Below are 17,843 nucleotides of genomic sequence, written 5' to 3' on the forward strand. Positions count from 1 at the left end.
TAGAGCTGCATCAACGTTATCACCAATTTCTTACTATTATTATTGTACTTGTTTTAAGATTTCTTATAACACCCTAATTTTATTATAATTTTCTTTGTGCTTTATTTTACTCTTATGTTTTATTTCCTTCTACGCTGTCACTTTGTATATTGAAAGTCGCCTATAACGAAAATTCCCTTATTATAGTTATAATAGTTATTAACCTTGCTTTCAATTTATAAAATTGCCCCACATTTCTTGAGAACGGAGTTTTGTATACGCCAGCAGTGCCCCCTGCTGGAGGAATTGTGTATCTCACTATATTAGGAGCCTCCATACGCAGCCATGCTTCTATGGTAAATACGTACTACATGTAACACGATAACTCTGAAAGAAATGAAATGGTTACTGGTGTCTACACTATTAAAACTAGACACTGTTTAATAACGCGTTTCTTAAAATCGCTTTTCATATGTAACTCATTATTTTTACATTTGAATTGTTGTGTAAATGCAATGTACTTTTACTCCATCGAGAGCCTGACCAATAGCAACTAATCCACCCACCTTGTCAATAGTCAGTGTGGAAACTTTGTTTTATTTCATTTCATACTGCTACCACGAAACGTTTAATAAACGGACTCGTTGAACTTGTTGCGCCAAGCGTAATTTAACCGACCTAATTGAACTCTCTACTCCCATCCATGAGGTGGCAGCAATGCGGCTCTGTAATGCCTGGCTATGATCGGATGGAAGGAGGACTAAATAGACGCGGAAAAGTAGCCGTGAGCTTCCCGTGGGAGACCTTCTCCGTCTGAGAGCGCTCCTCCTCGGGACTCTGCCTCCGCGATCGGAACCGCCGAGTGGGCAGCGGTGCAGCGGAACCGGTCCGCACCACTGGCGAACTTCACCGCTGCGGTTGGCAGACGTATCATTAGTTTCACCGTCACCAGCCACCGCCGTGTGAGCACGGTGAACGTCGCCGGTGGACCGACCTCGGTGATGCGAAGATGGCATCGGTGCGGGTGGCAGTCCGCGTGCGGCCGATGAACCCACGGTGAGCGAGCGCACGCTATCGAACGGGACCGGGGCGGCGCCCGCGTGCCGGACGGCTCGGCTCGGTGTGGACGTGTTTCGGTAACGTTGCTCGGCGGCTCTGTTGTGCATCGGCTTGCTGCTGAACGCCCCACGTATGGTGGTTTGCACACGTCGTGCTGTTCGCCCTCCTCGAAACAGCCCGGTCCCTCTGGGATGGCACGGAAATGCTCCAGCCAAGGGCTTCAGCTGAGTCACTGAACTAGAAAGGGATACTTTACTTACTTTAAAACACTTTACTTCGAGGTAGGAGATGATGTTCGGTTATTGCTTTCTGTTGGGTGTCAGAATGAATGCTGAAAGAGGGATAAAGTAACAGGCAGAAAATGCCTTTTACTTTGAGAGGTCACCAGTAATGTTTTCTGTTTTGAAGGTGTGTGTGTGTGTGCGCGCGCGCGCGCGCGCTTTTTAACCGGTTCCGAAGTCAACAGGATTCCACACAACAGTTCTGCAGTCTCAATCAGTGTCCTGCTCCTGAGTGAATCTGCTGTTTCTCTTCCGTAGGGAGAAAGAACTGTCTGCTCAGTGCATCATTAACATGGAAGGAAACAAGACCACCATTACGAACTCAAAAGTGAGCAAGACTTTAAGATTTTTGTCCAAAAATGTTTGCATAGCTAATGGTGGATGAAAGCTAATAACAGTGGTTGGCGCTGCCGTTTGTCATCACGTATATATCAAGTAAAACGCTGTAGTTTAATCAATACAAATGAAACTATATGTATATGTATCCTGAGGCAAGAGCCCAAGGCCAGAATATCATTGTTCTGTTCTCTGCAGATACCAGATGGCATGACTGGAGACTCCATGAGAGAGAGAACCAAAACGTTCACCTACGACTTTTCTTACGATTCGGGTGACTGCATGGCCTCCAGCTTCGTCTCACAGGAGAAGGTGATGGTTAGGGCTCACGGTCTGCTCTCATGTCCCGTGTGCTTGGTGTTATTGTGTCGCTGGAGCTTTAAAAAAAAAAAACAAAACCTCTTGGTGCTGACTGTTCAGCTGCCAGTACTTAAATGGCTGGGGAGGAATTTTCATCTGTGCTGGTCACTGTGAAGAGACAAATTCCCAAACAGTGTGGGTCTGAAGAAGGAATGTCATAATAATAATAATAATAACAATAATAACAATACTAATAATATTATTATTATTATTATTTTTTATTTATTTTTTATTTTTTATTTTTTGGAAGTTGATTGTTCCCAATACTGGAGTATCGGTTATATTGGCCCCTGAACATGAGCTTTGCATGAGGGTGCCGTACGGTTTTCCTTGCTCAGCTGATGTGGATGTGATCGTTTTCAAAGTCATGTGACATGTAGCTCAGATGCCAGGAAATTTAGTCTGAAATGTGTGTCGCTTGACTAGATGTCGCAGTTAAAGCCATTAAAGGTGTCTCTCGGTTACTTCAGACAGTTGTGGACCTTGGAGGCCTTGTTTTCCCGCACTGAGACGAGAAGCGTTGATACTCCAGGTCTGTAGTCCAGGCAGCCGTCGGGCCTGCTCCCACTTGAATCAAATCTTCTTAGGTGCTCTTAGGCTTATCCCAAGTCTCTAAAGTCTGGGTTACGAAAGGGCACCAGTCCTGCTCATTTGGCACAGTGTCCCACGCGGTGGCCTGGAAGGCAGTGCACATACCTGAGTCAGCCCACAGGCAGACTTCCTGGCATGCCCTAGCCAGCCCACAGGCAGGCCGTGCAGTACCCTTGTCTTCCAGGACTGGTTGTGTGGACCGGACCGGCAGTCTGCCCAGGGTCTCGAGCTCTTCCGCTCCCAGCAGAGTTCCTCTCCGGCCCTGATCTGTTATGTCTGATCTGGCTAAACGAGGAGATTGGGTGTGTTAGAATGCCTACACAGGATCAGGCCTGGGCAGAACTGACGACCCATTGTTTTGTGTGTGTGTGTGTGTGTGTGTGTGTGTGTGTGTGTGTGTGTGTGTGTGTGTGTGTGTGTGGGGGGGGTATTTTTAGGTGTTTAAGGATCTGGGCTCAGACGTGCTGAAGGCAGCATTTGAGGGCTATAATGCCTGCATCTTTGCTTACGGACAGACGGGATCAGGGAAATCCTACACCATGATGGGCAGCCCTGTAAGACTCGTGACCGTTGACCTGTGACCCCTAACCACTTCCTCTGGCACATGACCAATCCTACTTTTTGCAACTCTCCCAGCTGTGGTTCCCATGCTGTTCTGGGATCTGTGATTAAACAAGCGTTTGTTTTATCTAAAATCTTTTACTTTCTACAACGTCATTATATCATACTGTATCATGTATCTCAGTCTAGGCTTCAGCACGGTCTCTTGTTTCTAGCTGGATCTTGTTTTAAATGTATTTTTGGTCTCTGGTCTTTTTGTCCTTGCTAAGAACACGTTTCTTAAGTTGACAACTAAATGCTTTTGTAAGTCACTCTGGATAAGAGCGCAAGTTAAATGCCATAAATGTGGCTGTTACATTTCACCCTGCCCCCCTGCATGTTGAAGGGAGATGTGGGGTTGATTCCACGGATCTGCGAGGGATTGTTCACCCGGATATCCGGGATGACCCGCCGCGACGAAGCTTCCTTTCGCACGGAGGTCAGGTAAGTAACATCGGGGTCAGAGGTCGAAGGTTCCCGCGTGCCGACCCAGACCCCCTGCTGAAGGTCGTTTCTCTCGGCAGTTATTTGGAGATCTATAATGAACGCGTGCGGGACCTGCTGAGGCGGAAGCTGGCCAAGACGTACAACCTGCGCGTGAGGGAGCACCCCAAAGATGGCCCCTACGTTGAGGGTACGCCAGCCGCGCCAGAGCCGAAGCCGGGCGGCTTAGCTTGGGTTCGTCGCTTAAAGAGTTGTGGGCAAACTGCTGCTTTGATGAAAAGGGACTCTGCGGTGTGACTTCACACCTTTCAGACCTGTCGAAGCACCTGGTCCAGAACTACGCGGACGTGGAGGAGCTGATGGAGGCAGGCAACATCAACCGTACCACAGCCAGCACCTGCATGAACGACACCAGCAGCCGCTCGCACGCCATCTTCACCATCAACTTCACGCAGGTGGCCAGCGCGCCCGACCTGCGACCCCTGTGACCTTTGTGACCCCTGCCCATGCTGCCTTTACTGCTGAAAACCCGGCTGTGATGGTTAACGTTCGGTATCCCCTCGACACGGGAAAAGCTTGGCTCTCATTGGCTGTCGCCTCCTTGTTTTTTCATATCGCGACACCTCCAATGTAATGATATTGTATGGATGTGTGTGTGTGTGTGTGTGTGTGTGTGTGTGTGGGACTAGAAACTCACTTTCTCGCTCTCTCTCTTCCTCTCTCTCCACCCTCCCTAGGCCAAGTTTGATGCAGAGATGCCTTGTGAGACCGTGAGTAAGATCCACCTGGTGGACTTGGCAGGCAGTGAGCGGGCAGACGCTACCGGCGCCACCGGCGTCCGCCTCAAAGAGGGCGGCAACATCAACAAGAGCCTAGTTACCCTCGGCAACGTCATATCAGCACTGGGTAAGATGGCGCTCACTTCACCACGGGACAGTGTGTGCTGTCTGCAGTAGTAGCGTCGGTAGTGGTGATTCATGCCATATGCTGAATCTGTCCCCTGAACTTGGGTACTGTGGGGGTCACTGCTTGCAGCCACTGGGTGTCGAGAACATGGCCTTGGAGGAGGTGTCAGTAGACCTACAGAGCCTGAGTTAAGACATTAAACTACGGTAACTTGAGCAGCAGGGTTCATACTCCCCACTGTAAATATTTGGCTGTTTGGGGCGGGAGGGGTGTTAATCCAACCTGGCGAGCATACTAACCCACCGTTAACACCGAACATCTACAAACCACCGGCAGCTGGGTCTCCTGGTGCTCTACAGTGGAGAACGGTACATGGTACACCTTAGTTTCAGTTTCACTCTCTGATTGCAGCTGTGAGCCACGAGTGTGAGACAGAATGGAATGTTCTAGCTTGTTTAGTCTTTCGTCTGGTTTAGTCTGTGTCTGTTTTTAGTTGGTTTAGTGTTGTTTTTACAGTGGTGGTTTTTTAAAAGACATTTATTTATTTATTTATTTGTTTATTTGTTATTTTACAATGGTGTGTTTACTTTTTTGTGGTTTTAATTATACTCAGAAGAATAAAGCACAATGTAAGTCTTTTGAAATTCATTCTGGAACAATCCAAGATGGCAGTGTGGATTAGTAGGAAGTGTTTGAGTGCCAAGATGATGGTAGTATTGGGATTGTGTTCAGAGAATTGGAACGTAGTATATAGAGATTGAGGTGCTCTCTCTCTCCCTCTAGCTGACATGTCTCCGGATGGAGGGAGCAGTCAGGTAAAGAAGAAGCAAGTGTTTGTTCCGTACAGAGACTCCGTTCTCACGTGGCTCCTCAAAGACAGCCTGGGTGGAAACTCCAAAACCATCATGATCGCAAGTCAGTAGATTATATACACACACACACACACACACACACACACAAAAAAAACCCCTCCAAAACAGTCATGTTCGCAAAGTGTAGGGTGGGTTGTGGTCCTAGCATGTGGTCACTGTCAGTTACTGGCAGGCCAGTTCTGTGTAAACAAAACATTTGGGCAAGATGAAAATGAAGCCATTACCGTCCAGAGAGAGAAACCGCTGAGAGAGTGTTTGTACTCTGGGGGATGTGGGGAGATCCAGCGTGACTGGCACTGTGCTCAGTCACGTTCTGGGTGCATGTTAGAATAATGAAACACTTATTTGTGGGACTTCATCAAAGTATTTTCTTAACTGGAATGTGAAACTGGTTTCCCTGTTTTGTAAGGGGACTGTAGCCGACTAAAGTGTAATTTTGGTAATGCGGTCCCGGCTTGTATTGTAGAATTCACTTCATACTCCAGAAGTACTGAATTCCAGAATTCACTCTCTAGAAAATCAAAAAGGTTTCCAGGGCAGTAGCAGAGAGGAGGGGTGTGTCCAGCATTTAACCCGTGTCCTGCTGTCTCCCTGGCAACCACAGCCCTCTCGCCGGCCGATGTGAACTACGGCGAGACACTGAGCACGCTACGCTACGCCAACCGCGCCAAGAACATCATCAACAAGCCCACCATCAACGAGGACGCCAACGTGCGGCTCATCCGGGAGCTCCGGGCGGAGATCGCACGCCTCAAGGCCCTGCTTGTGCAGGGCAACCAGGTCTCTGCACACACCTTCATCACACACCACCACCACACATCCAACTCTAACTAGGGCAGTACAGAGTCGGTGGTAAATATGGAGTGCTGACTGTGTGTGTGTGTGTTTGTTGTCTCAGATAGCGCTGCTGGACTCGCCCACAGCTCTGAGTATGGAGGAGAAACTGCACCAGAACGAAGCCAGGGTAAGTGTACTCTCCGATCTCCATGGCAACAAAGCTTTTAATTATGCGTCCCGTCAGTAACCGGTTAATTCAGCTTTTCATTCACTCATTCATCCAGCTCTGGCCTTTTCTTGTCTTGTAGGTGTTGGAGCTCACTAAGGAGTGGACAAACAAATGGAATGAAACGCAGAACATTCTCAAGGTACTGGTCCTGAAGGAGATCTTCTCCGTTACCCCTGCCCTGTGTCTGGTAAGATGCTGAGCTGACCCGAGTACTGCGTGAATACCCTGTACTAACCCACAGGGCTGCTTCTCTTCTACATGTCCCTAGCAGGGCACCGTATCGTTGGCAGTCGTAACGTGCAGGTGTTGGCACAAGGGTTGCATTTCAAGGCGGTTTGTGTGTGTGTGTGTGTGTGTGTGTGTGTGTGTGTGTGTGTGTGTGTGTGTGTGTGTGTGTGTGTGTGTGTGTGTGTGTGTGTGTGTGTGTGTGTGTGTGTGTGTGTGTGTGTGGGGTAGGAGGAGACTCTAGCTCTGAGGAAGGAGGGGATTGGCGTAGTCCTCGACTCTGAGCTTCCTCACCTTATCGGTATCGATGACGACCTGCTCAGCACGGGCATCATCCTCTACCACTTAAAGGTGCAGTCAACAAAACCTTGCCCACTTTTAAACATGTAGCCTGTTAAGACTCAGCCACTATATATGCATGTACTACTGTGTTATGCACTACAGAGTGTCTGGGTGGGGGTTGGTGTTGGGGCGAGTGTGGATAGTGTGAGGTGGGGCGTGTGTGGGTAGCGTGCGATCATGGGGGTTGGTGTGTGTTGTTGCAGGAGGGGCGGACATGTGTTGGGCGGGAAGATGCCAGCACCGAGCAGGACATTGGTGAGCCCTGAACGCTCTGCTCTGCTCTACCCGGAACAACGCTTCTTGTGCCAATGAGTCTGGTTATTATAACAGGAAGAGCAGCCATGCTTTCCCATCACATGATTCCTGCTGAGATTTGGTTGTTGGTTCCAGTATGGACTTGTAAGATCCGTGTGATCCGTGTGGTGCGATCAGTCCTGTAACAGAACGAATTGGCTCACATAAATTTAAATCTCTCTCTCTCTCTCTCTCTCTCTCTCTCTGTCTGTCTAGTTCTGCATGGCTTGGGCCTGGAGAGCGAACACTGTCTGTTTGAGAGCCAGAACGGTACGGTGACCCTCATTCCCCTGGGTAAAGCACAGTGCTCCGTGAATGGTGTCCAGGTGATGGAGCCCTGCCAGCTGAACCAAGGTGAGTGCCGCCCCATAGGCCGGCTTGGGTCTGCTTCCTGAAAAAACTCTCTCTCTTTCACATGTGCACTTTTCTGTCACAGGCTCTTGTCCGTTTCTGTCGTTTGTTTGTTTGTAATGTGTCACTTTCCCCTAAAGGTGCTGTAATCCTGCTGGGCAGGACCAACATGTTCAGGTTTAACCACCCGAAAGAGGCAGCTAAACTGCGGGCAAAAAGAAAGGTACGTGCACGCAACAGTGGAACAGTGGAACAGTGGAACAGTGGAACGCAGTACTGCTTTTGATGAGCGAATACAGCACGTGGACCGTTACGGTGAATGATGTGGTCTTTGGCTGTTTAGAGTGGTTTGCTGTCTTCTCTGAGTCTCTCCATGACTGATCTCTCCACGTCCTGCGAGAACCTCTCCACAGTCATGCTCTACAACCCTGGGTAAGTGCGTGCGCGTAATCGGTGTGGTCTCCTCGCCCTTCCTGTTCCTCCACTTCCTTAAAGCTCCACCCGCTCCCCGTCGCGGAGCTGCTCCCTTCCTCCTGCTACCTCAGTGCTCCTCCACTCCTGCCCCGGTTCGCCCGTATAAACCCAACTGCAGCACTTGCACCATTAAACGCGATGCGAGCACTTATTTATTTAGATTTTTATCTGTATGTCCTGCATATCTGTAGTAATAATTTCTCCTTTGTTATAATTAGAGCCGAAGACATGGCAACATTTTGTCATAGTTACTTTGTGAAAGACACCCGGGCGTGCGCACACGCTCGCGTGCACAACAGAGCGCCATAACATGTTTGGAATGTATGAAGATGGCGTGCTGGGGGCGTTCTGTGTCTGAGAGTGTGGATTTAGTCCCTGGCTGTAATGACCCTGTGTTTCTGCCTACCTATCCTCACTGGCAGCCTCTACACAGACAGGGGACCCGTCTTCCTCAGGTAGACCAGCGCCCCCAAACCGAGCCCCTCACGCGCACCTCCGTGGCCTCTGAAACCCGCATGCCGTTTTTAGTTGTCTATATCGCTCTGCTGCCTGTTGGTCGTGCTTGCGGCTGTGTGCTTGCTTCAGCCAGTTCGCAAACGTTTGATTTGTTTCCGTTTATGTTTGGAGCATGCATGCACGAGCACACGGGCTTGTGTGTTTTTTGTTTGGGTTCGTGTGCTGCTTTGTTTCTTTGCTTGCTGGCTTGTTTTGTAAGGCATGTAATGCAATAGTGCGCACCGCTTTTTAAGCAGCGATTCATTCACGCGCGTGCGTGCGTGCGTGCGTGTGTGTGTGTAAATGGAGGATTTTGAGCCATAACAGAACTCATATTTGCATGTGTGTTTGCGCAGGAGGCGAAGTCGGGTGTGTGTGTGGGTTTGGGTTTGGGCGTGTGTGTGTGTTGGTAAGTCTCTGTAGTAGGCTGAGGTGTGTGTGTGTGCGTGTGTGTGTGTGTGCGTGAGAGTGTGTGTGTGTTGGTAAGTCTCTGTAGTAGGCTGAGGTGTGTGTGTGTGTGTGTGTGTGTTCCAGGCTGGAGTTCGAGAGGCAGCAGCGAGAGGAGCTGGAGAAGCTGGAGACCAAAAGGTTTTGAATGGGTGGGGGGGTCTTCACGGTATAAATAAAGAAGCAAATTATATCCATTTTTAAATTCATTTTTAAGAACAAAACCCTTAAGTCAATAATGCCCATAAATGCATAAACCAAACTCTTGAGCTCGGGTAAATAAAGCCCGAGATCCATAACCGGACGCCCAGCGTTGCCGGCAGGGCTGACCCGCACGGGTGGTGTCTGCAGGCGGCTGATCAAGGAGATGGAGGAGAAGCAGAAGAGCGAGAAGGCGGAGCTGGAGCGCATGCAGCAAGAGGTGGAGTCTCAGAGGAAGGAGTCAGAGCAGGTGCAGCTGCGCATCCGCCGGCAGGAGGAGCGCCTACAGCGCCGCAGTCAGGACATCGAGGGCCGCTTGCGGGACCTGCTCGCCGAGAGGGAGCGCTTCCAGGTACGCCGCGTGGGGAGGGGCGTCCAGGTTCGAGGTCTTCTTCTCAGTCCCTCACTTTTAGCGCTGGATACGAATGGTAACGGGGGGTTTCGCTCTTTTAGGAGGAGCGCCACAGGGAGCAGCAGGACCAGGAGCAGCAGCGGCGCAGGAGGAGGAGGCAGCAGGTACGGCAGCAGCTGGAGGCGGAGCCAGCTGTGGAGGAGGCGGGGCCACAGGCTCGGGAGGAGGCGGAGGGGGCGGTGCCGGTGCGGCGGGAGCTGGCGGAGGGGGCGGAGCTCTTCAGGGAGCTGGAACGACTGAAACGAGAGAGCGAGGAGCAGGCCGTGAAGATCCAGCTGGAGAGGAGGTGACGTGTGTGTGTGTGTGTGTGTGTGTGTGTGTGTGTGTGTGTGTGTGTGTGTGTATACATTTAAATGTAAGTGTTCAGAGTTTGAAGAAGGGAAGTTTGTTCCACCATCTGGGAGCAGGACAGAGATCAGTCTTGCCCCACAGAGGAAGAGCAGAGAGTAGCGTGATGAAGTCCTTTTACAAGCACCTGGGCAGTTTCCTGCGAGAGAGAGAGCCAAATCCCCTTGTATGTTACACTGCAAGAAAACTGCAAGACCGGGTCAGGTTTGAAACGGGAGTTGAGAGCGACAACTGGTTGTGTAAAGCTACGCCCAGGTTACGGGTCGCTAGACGAGGTCCTAGTGCTGAGCCCTGGGAGGACACCAGGGAATGTGGATCCTCCCCACGTTACCTGACTGATTCCAGTCAGGATCCAGTCACCAAGGCTGTAGAGAACAGAGGAGGATGTTGTGGTTCACTGTGTTAGAGCGTGTGTGTGTGTGTGTGTGTGTGTGCGCATGCAGGCGTCTGGAAGAGAGGGAGCGAGAGCAGCTCTCCCTGGTGGGCCGGCTGGAGGAGCAACTCAGAGAGCGCAGCGAGGAGGCGGCCTCCCTGCTGACCCGCGACGACGCCCGCCGGCTGGAGGAGGAGCGCCGGGCGCTGGCCGACATCCGCGAGGAGCTGCTCCGCGCCAAGGAGGCGCGGCTGGATGGCGAGGGAGAGGAGGCCAGTGAGGAGGCGCTGCGTAGCGCCAGGGGGCGCTACCAGAGGTTCAAGCAGGAGCAGGTGCAGGAGCTGGCAGCCCTGGAGCAGGGACTCCGCCTGCAGCGGGAGCGGCTGGAGAAGGAGGTGTCTGCCGACCGAGCCTCCCTCAGACTCCTGCAGGGCTCCCACAGGGAGAAGCAGAAGCTGGTGAGGGGAGTGCACATACTCAGCTCCTACTGTGGGAGCGTTCGGTTCAGGACGTGATTGGCAGTGAGGCGCTGACGTAGTGATGTTCCTCCACAAGTGCGCAAGCCCGTGATCATCTGAGAAGATGCTGAACATTTGCTTTCTCTTCCCCCCTTTTTGCTCTTCACCTCCCTCCCCTCCCTTCCTGGAGGTGCGTGAGGCGATGGAGCGGGGCCCTCAGGACACCTCCTCCCTCATCCAGGAGGAGGCGTTGCTCTCTCAGACCGAGTACAGGCTGCAGTGCAAGGAGCGTCAGCTGCTCTCCCTGTGCCAGGGCCACCTCCCCGCCGTCGCCGAGGAGCTCCAGAGGACCACTGAGGTGCTGGACAGGGTCTGGACTCGAGGGGAGGGCCAGGTGGAGAAGGAGCTGGACGAAACGCTGTATCAGGTGGGGAATCGCGCAGGGCTAGGGTGGTGTGATGCCAGATCCCACGCGCATGCACCAGAGCTGATGCGAAGGCGCCGGATGAGCCGCTGGATCAGGCAGGGCAGACGCTGATCTCTGGCGTGATGTCATAATGGATGATGTCATAAAGGAAAGAGATCAGAGGGCCCCAAGTGTAAATGCACACAAATCAAATGCACTTAGGTTTTTAAGCGAGCCACAGATCAGGACAATCCGGGTGGGTGTCCACGTGTTCAGCGATGGAGGAGCCTGCGCTTGGCATCAGTTCTTCAGGTGCTGGTGTGGTCGGGGGGGGGGGGGTGCCCCTGAGTGGCTCTGACTCCTCCTCCTCCTCCCGTCTCAGATAGAGAAGGAGCTAGAGGACAAGGAGGAGCGTCTGTCCCGACACTGCGCCAGCGCCGAGCAGCTGCAGCAGCTCCAGCAGACCTACGAGTTCACGGCCAACGTGGCGCGGCAGGAGGAGAAGGTGCGCCGCAAGGAGCAGGAGATCCTGGAGACGCGGGAGAGGCAGCAGAGGGAGGCGTTGGAGCAGGCAGTGGCGCGCCTGGAGAGGAGGCACTCGGCCCTGCGCCGCAGCCTCAGCCTGGAGCCCGAGAGCGAGGAGGCCCGGAGGCCGGGGCAGGGCGGGACCAGGGGCGGGGCCACCGTGCCCGAGCTGGACCAAGAGAGGTGGGTGTGCAGGGGTGTGCAAAGGTAGAAAGTCACCTAAGGCCTGTTCTGTGTTTTTACATAACAAATGGCTACAGTGAGGATAAGATGCGCTATGATTTAAAAGTGAATTTCTGAGTATTGAGAGGAAAAAAAGGAAAACCAAAGTTAACTGAGCGGAGCAGTGAAACGCAGAAGGAGAGAGGGGAACAATTCCTCCCACACTCCTGAAATGAAGGAGTGTTTCATTCAAAATGGAGTGGGCATTCCCACTCTTGTTACTGAGTCTCATCAGTTTGCTCTGCTCACCCAGGAGAGCCAGAGTGGCTTGTCATTCACTTGCAGTGAGGTTATTTTTTCCCCTGAACTTGCCAAAATTTATTTGCGGTATAGCTGAATCATTCTGAGATTTAAAGAAACATTCCAGTATTACTGAAATAGTCAAATCTGAATCTACAGTCAGATGTGGCTATGAGGTTGCACTTCAAGTGAGGGAGTTCTAGGTCCTAACTCTAAATATAAAATAACCCACTCTGCTCTTCGATGCCCCTGTCAATCATTTCGAATAATGACCCGTCTGTAGTACACACAGCCCTGATGGTGAGACACCCCACTGCACAAGTGAGCATGGAACCCCAGGAAGCCCAGCAAGATACATGTGTGTGTTGAGGGTGTGAGGTGGGTGGACACACCTGTCCGACGCTTAGGGTCCCAAAACTACACCTGTGTGCGTGTGGGTGTGACCATTTTGTCTTATTATTCCAATAACAATTCAAACTCTAGGCTAATTATTTACTTTATTATTATTATTATTATTAGGCATTATTATTTTGTAATAAATGTGAATTATTCAGTTATTTTAGTAACCACACTGAAGTTAAAATAAGACATTTCACAATGAGAGTGAGGAGCAGGAGAACACGCCCGCGGACGGTCCTCAGAGTGGGAGGAGCAAGTACAACTAACACCATCTCCGCCCATTGCATGGCCCCGCCCCCTGCGCTGTCTCTCAGGATGGAGAGGGAGATTGCGCAGCTGAAACAGAGGCTCAGTGAGAGTGAAGCGAGTGGGTGGAGCCTGTCGGCGGGCGGAGACGAGAAGAACGGAGTGGCCAACTGTGCAGTAAGCCCCATCCAGGGCCTCTCTGCAGCGTTGCCTCTGACAGACGACAGGTACGCACGCACGCGCGCACACACACACGCTGAAGTTACCAAGCATGCTCGCTGCAATATCCAATGTGTAATGTCCTGCTGGCTGTAGATATAAAGTCATATTTTGGATAAGTTGTCTGTTTACTAAACTCTTCATACTATTGTATGGATGTTTGTCCTGTCATACAAATAATTGTTTGTGTGTGTGTGTGTGTAGGATAAATGCATTTATTGAAGAGGAGGTTCAAAGGAGGTTGCGGAAGATCAACTTGCTTAACGGGGACAGTAACGTCAGTCTCTCAGTCTCCTCAGACTCACTGCAGGTGCGTACCGCTTTGACATGCACCACACACACAGCTTCTTTTCAACACTGTGAATCACCAGCATAACAGTAATGACCTCAACATTACGTTGGTATTTCATGCCCTTCATAATCACAGTAGCACAGCACTATGTCACCGTGTGTAACTGTAATATCTCCTACAGTTTTAACAGTACTGTTTTCAGCATTACACTAGACCTGGTATAACTGCAGTGACTTTAGCCTAAGACTATAACTCACTTGATGCAACTGTAATGACATTGTTACTGTAACAGTACTGGGCTCACCATAAAACTAAAATGTACTTAACTAACGAGATGGACATCAAAATATAAGTTAACAAGCATAATGTTAATGATCTCTATACAATAACTGCAGCTTGTCTTTTTTACTGTGGTGATGAATACCATATGCTGCACTAAACTTATCTTAAAAACAGACCTTCCTCTTTAACAGTGATGACTAAAATGTAACACTGTAACTCAACATCTGTTGTAATGGTGACAACCGTAACATCATGATTGTAACTCCAGTAACTCCGTCTACCACGGCAGAGAAATGGGCTTTACGTAAACTCCATGTCTGGAGTGTCGCCACGCTGTGTCTTTCGTATTCCTCTCCGTCACCACGGAAGCACTTCCTGAATAAAGCACAGAGCAGTAATACCTTTGCGTTAAAGCGATTTAATGACGTGTGTTCAATCCAACAGGAGGATGAAGAAGTTAGTGAGAATAGCTCTGTTAGCATGAACTGTGAGGTAAGGAGAGGCCTCGTCCAATCAGCACTGGGGGTTCTGGAACTTGGAATATAGTGTGGGCTGTGATTTGCATGCTGCACTGCTGCTAATTATCATATTACCCACAGTCCCATGTTAAAGGGTTAGCGGGATTGGCTGGTAACTGTGCTCTGGATTCCCACTGTGCCTGCTGTTTGCATGCTAGAATGACACCTTGCTGGCCTGTGTGTCCTGTTGCCCTCTGACCCCTGTCCATGACCAAGTATGCAACGTTGATCACTTTTGAAGTTTACTCCTGAGTTATTTTTTTGTGTATGGAGTGATGTCATAGAGAACTGACTCCGATTGGACAACAGGACAAAAGGATCAGAAGTTGTTGGGGTTTTTTTTGTTTTTTTTCCTTTCAACCTCATTGATTTGTCCAGACAAGTAATTGCCTTGTTATCTAGACTCAGTGTGTTAAAAAGATGTTATCAATACATACACAAATAAGCTGTTGCAATGTTTTTGTTTGTTTGTTTGTTTGTTTAGTTACAAGACAACCATGCACATGTGGATCGACGCAGGTCGAAGTATGAGGTGTGTTCCTGGTACTGTAATGTAATATAAGCTCAGTATAGTCCCAGTGCTATAATGTGACCCACATAACTATAATCTGTACAAATCAGTAGTAAAATTAAATCAATAAAGCCCTAGGTGGCATGTCTGTGTCCTTAAACTGTGGCCGCTTTTATGAGCTGTGTGTGTTCTGCTCGGCTGGGTGCTCTCCCTCCTGCATCCAGCGCTTGGTGACTGCACCATCCAGTCTGACCCCGGACAGGCTGAAGGAGCCAGTGAGGATCAGCATCCCGCGCTACGTCCTGTGTGGGCAGGGCAAGGACGAGCACTACGAGTTTGAGGTCAAGGTCAGCCTGGCAGGCGCACACGCTCTCATTGCCTTGGGGGCAGCCCAGAAGGCTTCACAAGGGCCTGTACAGTTAAGCAGCCAGAAATGCATCCAAAATTGGAAACCAGGCTGCGTGCCTTTAAGGCTGACCCGCGGTTAATTTATGTCTGTATGTAGTACATATACTGTACTTGGCTACCCGTGGGTAGATCACCAGGGTAGATGACCAGACCTGGGCACCCCTGCTGTAGTACAATGCGATTTATCTTTGTATTAGTGTGCTTCCATAGTATAATGTGGCGTTAATGTAGTATAATGTGACGTGTGTGTTTTGGTAGATCACTGTTCTGGATGAAACGTGGACGGTGTTTAGACGCTATAGCCGCTTTAGGGAAATGCACAAATCCCTCAAAATGAAATACCCTGAGGTGACTAACGTGCGCGCACGCTCACAAACACACACACACACACACATACACACACACAGAGTGGTGTAATAATTTCTTATTTCTCTCTCTCGGTGTAGCTTGCAGTGCTAGAGTTCCCTCCCAAAAAGCTCTTTGGTAACCGGGATGAGAAGGTGGTTGCTGAGCGACGGAACCACTTGGAGGTAACCAGTTGGAGCCACGACATGGCAGCGGTGTTCTCGGATATTCTTGTTTTATTCTCGCCCTCTCTCTCTCTCTCACAGCGGTACCTGAGGGGCTTTTTCCAGGTTCTGCTCTCCTCCTCTTCTACCTCCTCTCCTCTGCGAGCAGACGAGTCCGGTCTGCCGCTCTCCAAACACGCCGTGTGCGATGTCTCGCCCTTCTTCAAGAAGGGAGTGTTCGACTACAGCAGCCACGGGACCGGCTAACTGCCACCACTCCCTCGCGTGCACACACACACACACACACACACACACACACTCCTGTGCACACTTGTACACACCAGTCACCTGCACGATTGTGTTCTCTCTCTCTCTCTCTCACTCTCTCTCTCACTCTCACTCTCACACACACACACACTTGCAGGCTTCATTTAGGCGGGGGGGGGGGGGGGGGGTGTTCAGGGAGGAGGGTGGTCCACTGTGCCGTTTAGCTCAGACTCGACGTAGAGACCAGACTACCGGGCAGGCGGCGTTAGTGGCTTTAAAAGGGCACGCGTTACGTGAAGTGATGTTGCACGTAGTAACATGATGGTGTGTTTCTTCTGGCGGTTTTCTGTTCGTTTCTAAGGAGATAACGATCTGAACCTGTGATCTGACAGCGAGTGCCATGATGCTGAGAGAACCCAGCGCGCGGACTGGCCCCGTGCACTCCGTTCGGTCACGTTTTCAAGTCTTGTGTGCGTAAACCTGCGAGATCAGATGTTTCCGGTTACTGACAGTCGGGTCGTTGGTCAGAAACTCGATCTTCTGGATTTGGGGGTGGGAGTGAGCAAAGGAAGTAAAATCCGACTTGAATACTACACTCAGCTAATCCAGATGTAGCCACGGTAACTGGGTAGGTCCGGCTGTTTCTCTAGTGCCAATACGTTAAAATGTACATCTCAGACAAAGACTGCTGACCTAGGATAAGTATTGAGCAGTCACATCTTGATGGATGTCTAAGAAAAGGTTGAACATGTGTATCCAGAAATATGTGTGTGTGAGTGTGAAGACGAGATGGCTGATCCTAGGTCAGGACAGTCTCTCTGAGCTCACGCTGTAGCGTGTGCTACTGCTCCGCTGCTCCGTGCTGTGCCACACTAGATCACTACTACCAGAACCGTCATCATGGTTACAGGGATTTGGGCCTGGCGTATACAGGTTTTCCCACAGAACTCCTGTAAGCATCAAGGCCAGACTCCAACTACTGTGTCAGAAGAATGTGTCTTTTTGTAGTGAAATGAGTTCAGCTTGCCGATGTCTTCCGACAAAAGGAAAGAACAACACTACAGTGTCCCATGGTGGTGGTCTCTTATCCTTTGAGTGAGCAAAAATTCTCATTTCATAAAAGAAAGAATGAACTAGCAGCAAGTCCTGGAGACATGGCATCATCTGTCACTTAGCAACAGGACTGGAGACAGGGCGTCATCTGTCACTTAGCAACAAGATTGGCAGGGAGCAACACAGATGCTTGATGGTCATGCGCAGTAGGCTTTGGATGGCCTTTGCGGTAGGAGCTCAGGACGTCACCTCTCCGCTGAACTACAGCACCGTGCCCCGTCTCAGACCGGTCAGCGATGGGGCGGGGAGTAGTCTCGCGGGGTGTCGTCTGTTTCAGAGCAAAGTTAAGGATGATGACACCAGAGTTGCTGGGTCCTGGATTTAAAACAATAAAAATAGCTGGCAGAATACACTAAAGCTTAACATGGTCATGAATCTTAAAAGAAAACACTTGGGCTTGCAGACTTGATAAAGAAGTGAAATGACTGCCACCCCTCATTTTCAAAGCCATATGTACAGAAGAACCCTATGAATGTATCTCACTGAGGCTGGGGAAAGGTGCTTGTACAAATGCAATATGAATTCACTAGGGCTGAAAGGGAGCAGGTCATTGTATTACAATACTATTCGCCTTTTTCCCCTTTCAGCAAAGGTTTCCTAAAGTAGCTGCTACGTTGTTTTCCTAATAAGACAAGAGTTGTGGCTGGCTTTAGACTCTCTTGCATTATAAGCCAAGCAAAAAAACAAACAAAAACAACCCCCATAATGCACTGTTTTTCCTCTCGGACTGGAATGATGGTTTGTAATTAACAAATGGAAGCCTTTTGGTTATTCATGTGTTTTGTATAACCATTTCATTTTATTGTGGAGAAATGAAATTGTTTACCATAAT

The 17,843-nt window shown here is 50.1% G+C and overlaps 1 protein-coding gene across 6 annotated transcripts; it reads left to right on the forward strand.

Moving 5' to 3' along the window:
• The first annotated feature begins 704 nt into the window (after positions 1 to 704).
• kif16ba (kinesin family member 16Ba) lies at positions 705 to 17,842 on the forward strand. 6 transcript variants are annotated; one of them, XM_035534855.2, is made up of 32 exons: positions 705 to 1,035; positions 1,578 to 1,647; positions 1,854 to 1,967; positions 3,044 to 3,160; positions 3,553 to 3,650; positions 3,731 to 3,840; positions 3,963 to 4,105; positions 4,388 to 4,556; positions 5,340 to 5,471; positions 6,033 to 6,208; positions 6,327 to 6,392; positions 6,514 to 6,573; positions 6,891 to 7,010; positions 7,205 to 7,256; positions 7,512 to 7,649; positions 7,787 to 7,869; positions 7,990 to 8,078; positions 8,543 to 8,575; positions 9,150 to 9,203; positions 9,414 to 9,615; positions 9,717 to 9,961; positions 10,467 to 10,854; positions 11,045 to 11,281; positions 11,643 to 11,968; positions 12,961 to 13,119; positions 13,316 to 13,421; positions 14,130 to 14,177; positions 14,688 to 14,735; positions 14,939 to 15,061; positions 15,381 to 15,470; positions 15,569 to 15,652; positions 15,734 to 17,842. In XM_035534855.2, the coding sequence occupies exons 1-32, from the start codon at positions 989 to 991 to the stop codon at positions 15,896 to 15,898; spliced, it is 4,092 nt and encodes a 1,363-aa protein (XP_035390748.1). In that variant the 5' UTR covers positions 705 to 988; the 3' UTR covers positions 15,899 to 17,842. The 6 variants fall into 6 exon arrangements, with proteins under 6 accessions (XP_035390748.1, XP_026869576.2, XP_035390750.1 ...); XM_027013775.3 differs by lacking the exon at positions 8,543 to 8,575; XM_035534856.2 differs by lacking the exon at positions 14,130 to 14,177 and having other exon boundaries at positions 706 to 1,035.
• The last annotated feature ends 1 nt before the right edge of the window (position 17,843 follows it).

The sequence above is a fragment of the Electrophorus electricus genome, chromosome 18 (assembly GCF_041902795.1).
Source record: "Electrophorus electricus isolate QZ-2024a chromosome 18, ASM4190279v1, whole genome shotgun sequence".
NCBI lineage: Eukaryota > Metazoa > Chordata > Actinopteri > Gymnotiformes > Gymnotidae > Electrophorus > Electrophorus electricus.